Raw genomic sequence first — 12,901 nt, 5'->3', positions numbered from 1 at the left:
ATGGTAATCCTTCTGGTTGCAAGAAGGGTGATTGGCTTAGTGGCTTCCTCGCAGCTTTCACCACCCAGCATCATGCGTCTTCGAGTTGAAGACCCTTCTTTTTCCAGGATAAAAGCCTCTGTTATCTCTATTGTTGGCGTTTCTGTAGCAAATTGATTTTTTTACGGGGTGGGGTTGCTAGCTCCACTCCCAACCCTCCTTCTTTACCTTGACTTGGGACAGGCAGATGGCCCCAAAGGACCACTCTGGTGGAGTTAGAAGCATAGCACAAGTTTTAAATACAGCCATACATACATATCTGTAACTCTTAATACAAAGATGATACAAACACATAAAGGAGATTATCATATCTGGAAAATTATAAAATTTTTGCAGATACCTTCCATGGCATATCTGGCACAATTCATTGAAATTTTACAATACTAATATTCATAATATCCTCAAGTGTCTCCCAGATTCCATACAGTGTAACACCAGTCACTTAAGCCATATCTACACTAACAAGCTTACAGTGACACAGCTGTACCGATCCAGCTGCACCACTGTAAGATCATTCATGTAGCGGCTCGATGTCGATGAGAGAGAGTTCTCCCATTGACATAATTAAACCACACCCAATGAGAAGTGGTATTTATGTTGGCAGGAGAAGCTCTCCTGTCGACATAGCGCTGTCTGCACATCTGGAATACTGTGTGCAGATGCGGTCGCCCCATCTCAAAAAAGATATATTGGGAATTGGAAAAGGTGCAGAGAAAGGCAAAAAAAAAAAGATTAGGGGTATGGAACAGCTTCTGTACAAGGCAAGATTAATAAGACTGGAACTTTGCATCTTGGAAAAGAGACGACTAAGGGGGGATATGATAGAGGTCAATAAAATCATGACAGGTGTGGAGAAAGTAAATAAGGGAGTGTTATTTACTTCCCATAACACTAGAACTAGGGGTCACCAAATGAAATTAATAGGCAGCAGGTTTAAAACAAACAAAAGGAAGTATTTCTTCACACAACACACAGTCAAACTATGGAACTCTCTGCCAGGGGATGTTTAAAGGTCAAGACTACAACAGGATTCAATAAAAGATCTAGAAAAGTTCATCGAGGATAGGTCCATCAGTGGCTATTAGCCATGATGGGCAGGGATGGTGTCCCTAGCCTCTGTTTGCCAGAAGCTGGGAATGGGAGACAGGGGATGGATCACTTGATGATTAACTGTTCTGTTAATTCCCTCTGGGACACCTGGCACTGGCCACTGTCAGAAGACAGGACTCTGGGCTAGATGGACCACACGTCTGACCCAGTCTGGCCATTCTTATGTTCTTAATGAATTACATAAAGGTTTATGAACTAGGAAAAAAGAAGTAACAGTTATTTCCAGGTTAAAGCAGGTAGACATATACACCCTGATGAGATACTATCTAACTCCAAAGAGCACCAGTGCTGTACTGGTCTGTCAGTTCAAAGTGTTTATCAGGGCAGCCCATGGGGAGCTCTGGTGCTAGTTTGGTGGCTCTTGCCCACTCAGACGTCAAACAGCCCAAAAGACAGAAAATTGTCTTGTGGCTTCCTTTTATTGACGTCGTTCAGTGTCCAAGCCCACAGCACGTCCTTGCATGGCACATTTCCCAGTGGCCAGAGGCCTATTGACCAATTTTTTGTATTGTAATGGTCTGGGATGGCCCATCTGATTTTGATAGTCCGTCTGGATGGATGGCGGAAGTGGGGGTGGAGATTCCCAGGCCTGGGCTCCCAAGTTCAGAGCAAACACTTTCAGTGTTATAAAGCAAAACGTTCATGTTTCCCTATAGCCTGGATCACAGACACTGCACGTGAGATTGATGCAGGCAGCAATGTACAAGCATTTCATGGACTGTAAACACTAAATATGTTCTTGTAAGACTCATCCCTCTTTTGAGCAAAACTAACACACAGGTGAACAGTCTGTTCTCCCGTGAGGAGTTTGTTAATTCTTAGCTAATGTCAGCGGCCTGGGCCTGCCAGCATCACACCATGTAGTCCATCACCAGCTAGCCAGGGAGGACTGACAGCTCCCTCCAGTGTGAAAGGCCGTCCCCAGGCCACGAGATCCCCTGGACGGTCACTCCAAGCCCATTAGCCATAGGTGCCAGGATCGAGACATTATCCCTGAACTAGTACCTGTACTCACGGCTCGCAGCGAGCATGGAGACTGACAAGTTACCAGCTTTCAGTAGAGGCCTCACCCACTGCCCTTCAGGGCCAAATACCAGGGAAGTGGTGTTTGAAGTATAGTGAGTTTGTCCGGTCTGAGACAGGACTGGCTTGTGAAGGACAGTGAATACTTTGCTGATTTGCACCAATGGGCCTCTGGGTCACGGAGCGCTGGGAGCCAGGACTGCTGGGTTCTATCCCTGGTTCTGGGAGGGGAGTGGGGTCTAGTGAGTAAGAGCAGGGGGGCCTGTGAGGGAGGACTCCTAGGTTCTATTCCTATCTCTGTCATTTCCCCTCTGGTGCTGCACAGTCATAGCTCTCAGCTGTACTGTGTCATACAGGTTGCCACATCCCGTTTGCTTGGTCACAGACTCACCGGGGGGCTTCTCAGAAACCCTCTTGCTGCAGTCACTGTGATCAGAGCTCATGGCTGTTCTGCACACCCCCATGGCTGGGCCACCCTGAGAAAGGTCAAAGGGCCACGTTCACACCCACCACTGAGATCTGTCACTGTCATCCACAGCCCCCACCACAGAGACATGGGCTGGGAGCTGAGTGACGATGGGCTCAGGTGAGTAAGAGCCCCACATGTGCACAGCTGTGAGCCAGCACCCAGAGCAGCCCTGCATCCTGCTGGACACGTGTCCACTGGGAACTTTTCCATTCAGTGGTGCATTATCCATCCACCTGTGGAGAGACTTAGATAGGCAGCATCCATCCATCTCTGCAGGGTCCCAGCCATGCAGTATCCAGCAAGCTGTTCAGGATCCCCAGCTGACGCACGGCCTGTCCTTCCCCTCACCCCATGTGGTTGGCTGTGGTTGGAAACTGAGGTGCCTGAGCCCTGCATTTAGATGAATGTGTGAGCGACACTGTCCCCCCAGACCTCCCCCTAGATGAGTTTATATAGCCTCCAGGGGTGAGGCAGATGCACCATCCCTGCACTGACTCCAAATATGAAGGTACAGATCTTGCTTCTGCTTCCCATAGCCTTTTTCCTTCCCTGCGGGGCTTGGGCTGGTGAGTACAGCTGGGATCAGGGCTCCCTGGGATTTTGGGGTGAAGGGGGGTGTCATAAACAGATAGTTAAGGGTTAAGGTCTCTTTTACCTGTAAAGGGTTAACAAGCTCAGTAACCTGATGAACACATGACCAGAGGACCAATCAAGGGACAAGATAATTTCAAATCTCTGTGGAGGGAAGCCTTTGTCTGTGTTTCTTTGTTTTGGAGTTAGTCTCTTTTTGGATTTAAGAGAGGCCAGTCATATCCTTCAAGTTCTCCAAGTTTCCTGAAATCGTCTCTTCTATTCAATATAGTGAGTATTAGTTAAAAAGGCAGATTAGTCTTTTGAGTTGCTTTCTGTATTTGCAATTGTGTGTTTGCTGGAAAAATTCTTTATTTCTGTTTGCTGTTACTGATTATTCTGAGGAGGAGGGAGGGGGAAGTCTCTCCAGGTTTATAAGTCAGACCCTGTGATATTTTTCCATCCTGGTATTACAGATATAGTGTTCTTTCTTTCTTTCTTTCTTTCTTTCTTTCTTTCTTTCTTTCTTTCTTTCTTTCTTTCTTTTAATAAAATCTTTTCCTTTTAGAACTTGATTGATTTCTTCCCTTGTTTGGATTTTCAGGGGAAGGGGAGGGGGAAAAGTGAATCCCTCTTTGTTTGATTCAAGGAATTTGAATCCAAGTATCTCTCCTAAGCACTAGGAGAGGGGAGGAGGGAAATGGTTTGTTTCCCTTTGTGTTGAGATTCAAGTTTGAATCTGTGTTCCCCAGGGAAAGTTTTGGGGGAACAGGGAGTGTGTCAGACACTTAAAAACTGACTGGTGGCAGCGAGAACCAGATCTAAACTAGGATTTTAGTTTAGAGGCGTCCATGCAGGTCCCCGTCTTGTGAACGCTAAAGTTCAAAGTGGGGAATAAACCTATGATGGGGGGGGGGGTCTCAGGGATGGGGTTCACTGGGTGGTATCTCAGGGCCTGTGACAGTCTGTACCCCTATGTTCACTCCTTTACAGGACTATGATAAATTTTATACAAAGCATGTGTTGTGAGATATCATCTAAAACCTCATAATTCTCTGATCATTACTGTCATGGTAAAGTATGTGTGGCAGCTAAAGTTATAATATTCTGTTGTATGGTGTTACTAAGACATGTTCCAAGTCTGGGGAACAACCACAAACCAGTTCCCCAGAGACCAAAGACTAGCCAATGCCTCAGCCAGGTGTCAGTGTAATCAACTGGACTATCACCTAGTTAATGGGTATTCTTGAGCAGGAAAGAGGACGTGGGTGAAAATTTTACATCTTGACAAAGAAACAGTTTGGGGTTGCCATTCACACACTTTCTGTCTACTGAACCTCAGTGGTGCTGATTCTTGAAGAAGAGAAACAGCTATAAAAGGGTGAGCAGATGCCCCAAATCTCTTTGTCTCTTTACCCATGGCATTCACCACACCGGAAATACACAAGGAGCAGCATTGGACTGGGGGATAGAACCTGACTGAAGGAAATTCAGCCAGTAAGATTGTCAGTGCCTTTTTGGAGCTTGCCTGGCCTAATCTGGTGACCTTGGCCCTGAACAGGGATGGGCAGAGCTTTAGATTTACCTCTAGGTCCCATGGGGTGTCCAATCTGGGGCAGAACTGATGAGGTACAGAAATCCCCCAAGGAGAGCATCACAGGGGGTGGGGTGAGGCTGTGGGGACTCTCCTTCAGGATGGGGAGTTTGGTCCCTGCCCAGCTCAGGGAGATGATGGGGCTCTTTGTATGAACCTATTCTCCCCCCTACAGGTGAGATCATTGGCGGACAGGAAGCCAAGCCCCACTCCAGACCCTACATGGCCTATCTGGAAATACAACGCAAAGGGAAGATGTATATCTGCGGAGGGTTCCTGGTGTCAGAGAACTTTGTGCTGACGGCCGCTCACTGCAAGGGAGAGTAAGTGCCTCTGTGCTGGGGATGTCGGGGCAGGTTGGGGGCTAGCAGGTGATGGGGGGGCCGGGAGCTCTGGCGTCATCGTAGATTGCAGGGAAGGAGCAGTTAGCAGGACAGACTGGGAGAGCAGAGCCCAGGGGTCTGAGCTGGTCAGAGGATGTCAATGTGTCTCTAGGGGCCTCTGCAAACCATGGTCCAGATCCAGCACTGGGTAAATCAATGGAGCTACGGCCATTGGCACCAGCTGGGGTCTGGCCCACTGCCCAGATCAGGGCAGTGAGGGGCTCACAGTCCCAGGACAGCTGTACAGGGCTCTGGGCTAGCGGGAGCTGGGCATAGACCCCTGTGTGGATCATGCTGGGGATGGATGGGACCTGAGACCCAGGGATTGGGAGGACAATAAGGAGTGAAGCAGCTCATGGTAACAGCACAAGGAGTTGGTGGAGACAGAGGCTGGGACTCCTACACCACTGGGTAGGTGTTTATGCTGCAATGAGCATCTCCTAGAGGAGAAAGGCCCCTTGTGCCAGTCTGCCATTCCAACCCCAAGCCAGCCAATCCCCAGTGCCGGGGCTGGATCGGAGCTAGCAAGGTGTACAGAAGCCGAGTCCGAGATCTTGGCCTGAGAGACCCAGTCTGCCTTGTCCCCTCCATATCACTGTTCATGAGTCACACCCTTATGTCCCGGTCCCCCTCCTCACGTACTCTCCTGATCCTACAACCCATGTATTGCTCTTGGCTTTTACAGTGAGATCACTGTATACCTGGGAGCCCATAACATTAAACAACAGGAACAGAGTCAACAGAAAATCTCTGTGGATCACCAGATCATCCACCCAAAATACAACAAGAAGACACTTAATAATGACATCATGCTGCTGCAGGTATCATCCACCGCTATCCCAACACCCTGCCACCAGTGACATTACAATGCTGCAGATACTACCCCACACCACCCCCAATGACTTCACATGAAAGCACTAGACACATCTCCATTTTCCTCTGTTGGGAAGAGAACCAACAATGATCCTTGTGCATCACCAATACCCGCACCTTGATTATGGCAAGGAGCCCCACAATAACGACATAATTCTGCTGGAGGTACCACCCCCATCCCATCACCCCACCCCCAGTGACCTCACACTGCTGCAGGTACCGCCCCTATCCCATCTCCCCATCCCCAGTGACCTCACACTGCTGCAGGTACCACCCACATCCCATCACCCCAACTGACCCCATGGTTATGGGTTTTGCTGAGGATGGGGATGTCTCCTTGTTCTTGACTGCAACTCTGACATCGATCTTCATCATTCTTGTGTCTCAGCTGGAAGAGAGAGCGAAGCTGAACAGATGGGTGGATACCATCACCCTGCCCCGCGCCAATGAGACAGTAAAGCCCGGGACCATGTGCAGTGTTGCTGGCTGGGGCAACACTAGGACAGAGTGTTTATTGTTCCCAGACACACTCCAGGAGGTGGATGTGGTGGTGATGAAGGATGCTGAATGTCCGAAGAAACGTAAAGGGCCATATCATAACTATAACGCCTCCACCATGATGTGTGTGGGGGACCCAGCACAGTGCAAAGACTCTTCACAGGTAAATCTGCTCCTGGCTTTGAGCTCCCTTGATAAATTATTATTATTAATGAGGCTGTTTGTGTTGCATTCGGGCCTACAAGCGGTGATTGGGGATCAGGCCCCACGGCACTAGGTGCTGTACTAATGAATGGGGAACTAACTGGTCTCTCAGCGGGAAGTAGAAGCCAGCTGGACAGGGGAGTGGGTGTGCTGCTTAGACCAGCTGGGTCCTGGGGGCATGGAGGGGGTGCAAACAGTGACTGGGGGGACATCGGGGGTGACACTGAGTCCAGTTTCACTGGGGGGTGTCACTGAGCTGTGCATCAGCTGGAAATGACTCCCTGAGCTGTTCTCCATCTGTGGCTTCTTTCATTTCTCAGGGTGACTCTGGGGGCCCCCTGGTGTGTGGGAAAACAGCCCAGGGCATCGTCTCCTGGGGGCCTTGCAGAGCTCCCGGGGTGTACACAAGAGTCTCCACCTTCATCCGCTGGATAGAGAAGACGATGAGGAAGTTGCAGCCCTGAGCCAAGGGAATTGCTGCACAGGCTGGAGAGGCGCCGCTTGTGTCCTTTGGCTTGGTCCAGATGTAAGCCCTGCTTTGCAGAAGGGCTGAGGCCCCCCCACTCCCAAACTGCCCCAGCCATTGCTCTACTCAGGCAGTGACCAGCCCATGAGCATCAAGGCAGGGAGCCCAGGGGATTTAGGAGCCAGGTTCAAGGCCAGCTCCTTTCGGCTCCCTTGGGAATCCCGACCCTTAGGCTGCCTCTTCGCTAGGGAAACAGCTGGTTTATTTCCCCCAGGGTGATGGACATGAGCCAAGTCCTGGGGAAGACTTGGCAGTTTGTATCTCTCCCCTTGTGTCAGCTGGTCGAGTGACTGTTTATGGGAGATCCTCGTCGTTATCTGTCCTTCTAAGCTGGTAGTTGGTACCTGTCCTGCTAAGTTGTGTTAAAACTGCAGCCTGCCCTGTCCTCACTGGGCCTTTCGCATGGGTTAGTTCCCTCGTGGTTGCCACCGCCCATTCCAAACACACCTGTTCCCATGGTTGGCAAGGCCAGCAGGACGGGAACTCAGTGAAGGCTACTGATCACCTCCTTCCCACCTCCCCAGCCCTGCCCTGCCCTGCCCTGCTACTCGGCCTGCTGCATTTCGCTCGCTGCTTCCTAGCCAGCAATGAATAAAAATGAAGTTACAAACAAAAGTGACTCAGTGACTGAGCGATGGACTCAAGCCATGAAATCCAGAGCAGCTGCTGCATCTGCCAGGGCCAAGAGGGAATTAGCCCCTATGGGGGAAGGCTGGGCTTGTGTTAATGCACTAGGCTGGGAACCAGGACACCTGAGTTTAGTGATTTCATGCAGAATGAGGGTCTGGTGGGCGCCAGTGGGGAATTAACCCTCTCAGAGCTTGAGAGGTCCCTGCTGGCTGGGACAGAGATTCAGAGGGAACTACAATGAGAAAAACAACCTGAGCAATCAACTATCCAGATCCCAGAGGTTCAACTTCCAGGACAAAAGTGGGACAGGTTTGAAACAGTTCTAGCCACCAAAAAACATATCTACATCTTCCCATCCCATTCACAGATCTATCCATCCATCCCCATCCATCTATCCCCATCTACTGATCTATCCTATTCCCATCCATCTATCCACATCTATTCACCAAGTATCAGAGGGGTAGCCGTGTTAGTCTGTATCCACAAAAACAACAAGGAGTCCGGTGGCACCTTAAAGACTAACAGATTTATTTGGGCATAAGCTTTCGTGGGTAAAAAACCCACTTCTTCAGATGCATGGAGTGAAAATTACAGGTACAGGCATAAATATATATTGGCACATGGGGTTAGCCACACTCACTGCTGCAGAAGTCATGGAGTTTGTGGAAAGTCACAGAATCCATGACTTCCATGACCTGCATGACCAACATGGAGACCTAACGATAAACCCCAGATTCTTTTTAGCAGTACTACCACCTAGAGAGTTATTCACCATTTTTTAGGTTGTGTATTTGATTTTTCCTTCCTAAGTGAAGAACTTTGCACTTTCTTCACTGAATTTCATCTTGGTGATTCCAGACCAATTCTTTAATTTGTCAATTTCATTTTGAAATCTAATGCTGTTCTCCATAGGGTTTGCAGCCCTTCCCAGCTTGGTGTCATCTGCAAAGTTGATAAGTATATTCTCCGTTCCTTTATCCAAGTCATTATTGAAAAGATTGCGCAGTACCAGATCCAGGACTGACCCCTGTGGAATCCCTCTAGAAATGCCCTCCCACTGTAACAGCACACCATTGAGAACTACGCTTTGAATATGGTCCTTCAACCCGTCCTCCCCCCTCATCTAGAGCACATTTCCCTACTTTCTTACGTAACCCTTCTGCCAGGTGCAGTGGGCAGCAACAAGGGCTGGGTTCAATATCTAGGGGTTCCTTGTCAACAAAACAACACAAAACTGGCTCAGGCCCCACCTGGTAACCTAGGAGAATTATACACCACCCCCTGGGCCTCTCTCAGAGGCAATACTTCCCCACGTGCAAGCACAGAGTCTGAGTGTAGAAAAGAAACTTTTAATGAAAGAAGAGAAGTGACCTGACATGAATTAGGGAAAATGCCACAGGCAGGATTCAGAATCATAAAACTGTGAGCAGGACACCCAACCCACGAGTGTGTTGGGCAGTGTCTCCTGCCTCATGTTCTTGAGTTCTACAACCAGAAGTTCCTTTACTGTGCCCCTCACCATACCCCACTCACAGTGGTTGTCCTTGGTCAGTGAGGACCCAGGGTTCAGAGGTGCATCTGTGTGAGTTCACTTCCCACCGGGGGAAAAAGGCAGCTTGCTTGCTCCGCCACCTGAGTACTTGCTCTCCCTAGCTGCAATGCCAGCCACCATTCTGCTCCGCTGGTCACCACACCAAACACTTGTTACTCTGCTGGCCACCCCACCAGCCGTCATTCTGCTGGCTGCCCTACCATCCACCTTTCTGCTCCGCTGGCTGTCTTGCCAGTTCCCACCATTCACCCTCACTGGCTGCTTGCTCACCGCTCCCACCAGCTGCCTGCTTACTAGTCACCTTCTGCTGCCACTTGCCTCGCTGCTGTGACCTCTGCAGCTCAGTCTCTTGAGGTTCTACCCAACACTTAGTCCTTGGCTACACTTGAGAGTTACAGCACTGTTGGTGGCTTTATAGTGCTGTAACTCACTCCCCATCCACACTGGCAAGGCACATACAGCATTGTGTCTCCGTCGCTACAGTGCTGCTTGTACTCCACCTCCATGAAAGGAATAAAGAGTATTGCGCTGCTGTAGCTGCACTGGGGTGCCAGTGTAAACAGGGAATAATCTTAGTACGCAGTCACTGACCTCCAGAAACTTCCCATAATCCTTTTAAGTAGAGATTACTCTCTTTGGCCTGGTCTACACTAGGACTTTAATTTGAATTTAGCAGCGTTAATTCGAATTAACCGTGCACCCGTCCACACCAGGAAGCCATTTAATTCGACCGAGAGGGCTCTTTAGTTCGAATTCGGTACTCCACCCCGACGAGGGGAGTAGCGCTAAATTTGACATGGCTATGTCGAATTAGGCTAGGTGTGGATGCAAATCGAACTTAGTAGCTCCGGGAGCTATCCCACAGTGCACCACTCTGTTGACGCTCTGGACAGCAGTCCGAGCTCAGATGCTCTGACCAGCCATACAGGAAAAGCCCCGGGAAAATTTGAATTCCTTTTCCTGTCTGGCCAGTTTGAATCTCATTTCCTGTGTGGACGTCGTGGCGAGCTCAGCAGCACTGGCAGCGATGCAGAGCTCTCCAGCAAAGGAGTCCATGCAATCTCAGAATAGAAAGAGGGCCCCAGCATGGACTGACCGGGAAGTCTTGGATCTGATCGCTGTGTGGGGCGATGAGTCTGTGCTTTCGGAGCTGCGCTCCAAAAAACAGAATGCAAAGACCTACGAGAAGGTCTCCAAAGCCATGGCACTCAGAGGATACAGCCGGGATGCAACGCAGTGCCGCGTGAAAATCAAGGACCTGAGACAAGGCTACCAAAAAATCAAAGCGGCAAACGGACGCTCCGGAGCCCAGCCCCAGACATGCCACTTCTACGAGGCACTGCATGCCATTCTCGGTGGGTCTGCCACCACTGCCCCACCAGTGACCGTGGACTCTGAGGATGGGATAGTGTCGACGGGCAGTTCCTCGGTGATGTTCGCCGATGGGGAAGATGAGGAAGGGTTTGTGGAGGACGAGGCAGGCGACAGCGCTTACAATACTGCTCTCCTCGACAGCCAGGATCTCTTCATCACCCTCACAGAGATCCCCTACCAACCCTCCCCGGCCGTTAACCCGGACTCCGAATCAGGGGAAGGATCAGTCGGTAAGTGCTATAAACATGTAAACATTTATTTTTTAATAAAACAGGAATAAAAACTATATAAAAAGAAGGTCAATGCATATAGGGATCGAACAGAAATCCTCTTGGGACAGTTCTACGAAGCTCTCTGAGAGGTACTCGAAAAGCCTCCACAGGAGGTTCCTGGGGAGAGGTGCCTTGTTGGGTGCTCCGTGGAAGCACACTCTTCCGCGCCAGGCCATCCTGAGGTATAATGGGAGCATCGCCTCGACCAGCATGGCAGCATAGGGCCCTGGTCTGTGCAGGGATTCACGCAGCATTCGCTCTCTGTTTCTCCTGGAGACCCGCCTCAGGGTGATCTCGCTCGGCGACTGCTGCATCTAATTAGGGGAATTATTTTAATGTTACTATTGTGAATGCTTGACTTTTCCTTTGCATAACAATGACCGTCGTTTAACAGCCACATGTTGTAGGCTGCAGAGGAAAAGCATACAGGGATCTTTCCCGGGGACAGCCGCAAGGGGCTGGAACAGGGTCAGACTTTATGCTTTCCAGATTGCCTGCAGCAGGAGGGCACTGCTATCCATTAACTGTTAAGCAGCCTAAAGTTTACGGCTTACCAGGCCTGGCTGCTACACGGATTCTGCTGTCCTGCCGCGCTTGTCCGATCTCCAGTGCAAGACCCCAGGCAATGAAAGCGAATGCCGAAAATTCGAACTTGTCCTGAGAGCACATGAGATTAGGTGCCCTGTATGGTCTTGTTCACAGAAACTGAGTAGACTGTGTTCAGTGTTCGCAAACATGTATCTTTGCAAGGAAATCACTTCCTTTTCCCCATAACACAGCTGCGGCTCTTTCCCGAACTGCCCCGGCATCCCCCTCACAGAGGCTGGCACAGATTAGGCGGCGAAAGAAAAAGACTCGGGACGAGATGTTCGCTGAACTGATGGCCTGCTCCAGAGCCGAGGCGGCCCAGCAGAGCCAGTGGAGGGAGACCCTCTCTCAGCAGCAGCGCTCACACAGCGAACGGGAGGACAGGTGGCGGCAGGAAGATCAGCAGGCGACTCAAACGCTGCTTGAACTAATGAGGGAGCAAACGGACACGCTCCGGTGCCTTGTGGATGTTCTGCAGGACCACAGGCAGGAGCAGAGAGCCCCCCTGAACTGTATCTGCAACCGCCCTCCCCCGCCACAAAGTCCGGTCCCCCTCACCCAAAATCACAAGAAGGAGGCGCTAGGGCCGTGAAAACTGTCACTCCACCCCAGCAGAGCGCTCATGTACCAAACAGCTCTCATTCCCTACAGTATGAGAATTGCTTCCCTTCCTGGCTCACCCGATCCCAAATCCCAGTTTCATCCCCCAACTGTGTAGTTGAGTATTAAAAATAGTTTGCTGTTCATTACTGTTTCCGTCATGTTTCTTTGCAGAAGACTTTGTGTGAAGGGGGGGGAGGGGTTTGTTAATTACATAGGACAGCCACCATTAACAGGGTACAGACATGGGGGCAGGATCAACAGCAGGTCACACACAGAGTGCAGTCACTAGGCACCCGGGTCACTCTGGGAGGTGTCTTCTGCCCCAGGTCAGTTTGGGAGGTGTCTGCTGCCCCAGGGTCCGAGCGCCTGGCATCCACAAATGGCAAGGCAGGCTGCCCGTACCAGGCCCTTCCACCCTAGCCATGAACCTCTCCGATGCCCTGAGCCCCAGCCAGAGCCATCATCCCCCTACACCTACTCACCCTTCCCACACACCCCTCACCCCTTCCTGCAAACCCACCCCTTCCTGCACACCCTCCTGTAACCGTCCTCCCCCCAGAGACCGCTGTAGGAGCAGGAGCCTGTCAGTCCTC

The 12,901-nt window shown here is 50.5% G+C and overlaps 1 protein-coding gene across 1 annotated transcript; it reads left to right on the top strand.

Annotated features, from left to right (window-relative positions):
- On the top strand, window positions 1-7,227 carry LOC120380679 (mast cell protease 1A-like). The gene is made up of 6 exons (XM_039498641.1): window positions 1-15; window positions 3,156-3,207; window positions 4,981-5,128; window positions 5,874-6,009; window positions 6,450-6,722; window positions 7,084-7,227. The coding sequence occupies exons 1-6, from the start codon at window positions 1-3 to the stop codon at window positions 7,225-7,227; spliced, it is 768 nt and encodes a 255-aa protein (XP_039354575.1).
- The last annotated feature ends 5,674 nt before the right edge of the window (window positions 7,228-12,901 follow it).

The sequence above is a fragment of the Mauremys reevesii genome, linkage group 13, assembly GCF_016161935.1.
Source record: "Mauremys reevesii isolate NIE-2019 linkage group 13, ASM1616193v1, whole genome shotgun sequence".
Classification (NCBI taxonomy): domain Eukaryota; kingdom Metazoa; phylum Chordata; order Testudines; family Geoemydidae; genus Mauremys; species Mauremys reevesii.
This window is presented reverse-complemented; position numbering and strand designations above follow the sequence as displayed.

Excerpts from the sequence above, each read along its gene's own strand:
- LOC120380679 (XM_039498641.1), top strand. Across the intron at positions 3,208-4,980 it reads TCCCTGCGGGGCTTGGGCTG|GTGAGATCATTGGCGGACAG; the intron begins GTGAGTACAGCT and ends TCCCCCCTACAG. Across the intron at positions 6,723-7,083 it reads AGTGCAAAGACTCTTCACAG|GGTGACTCTGGGGGCCCCCT; the intron begins GTAAATCTGCTC and ends TTCATTTCTCAG.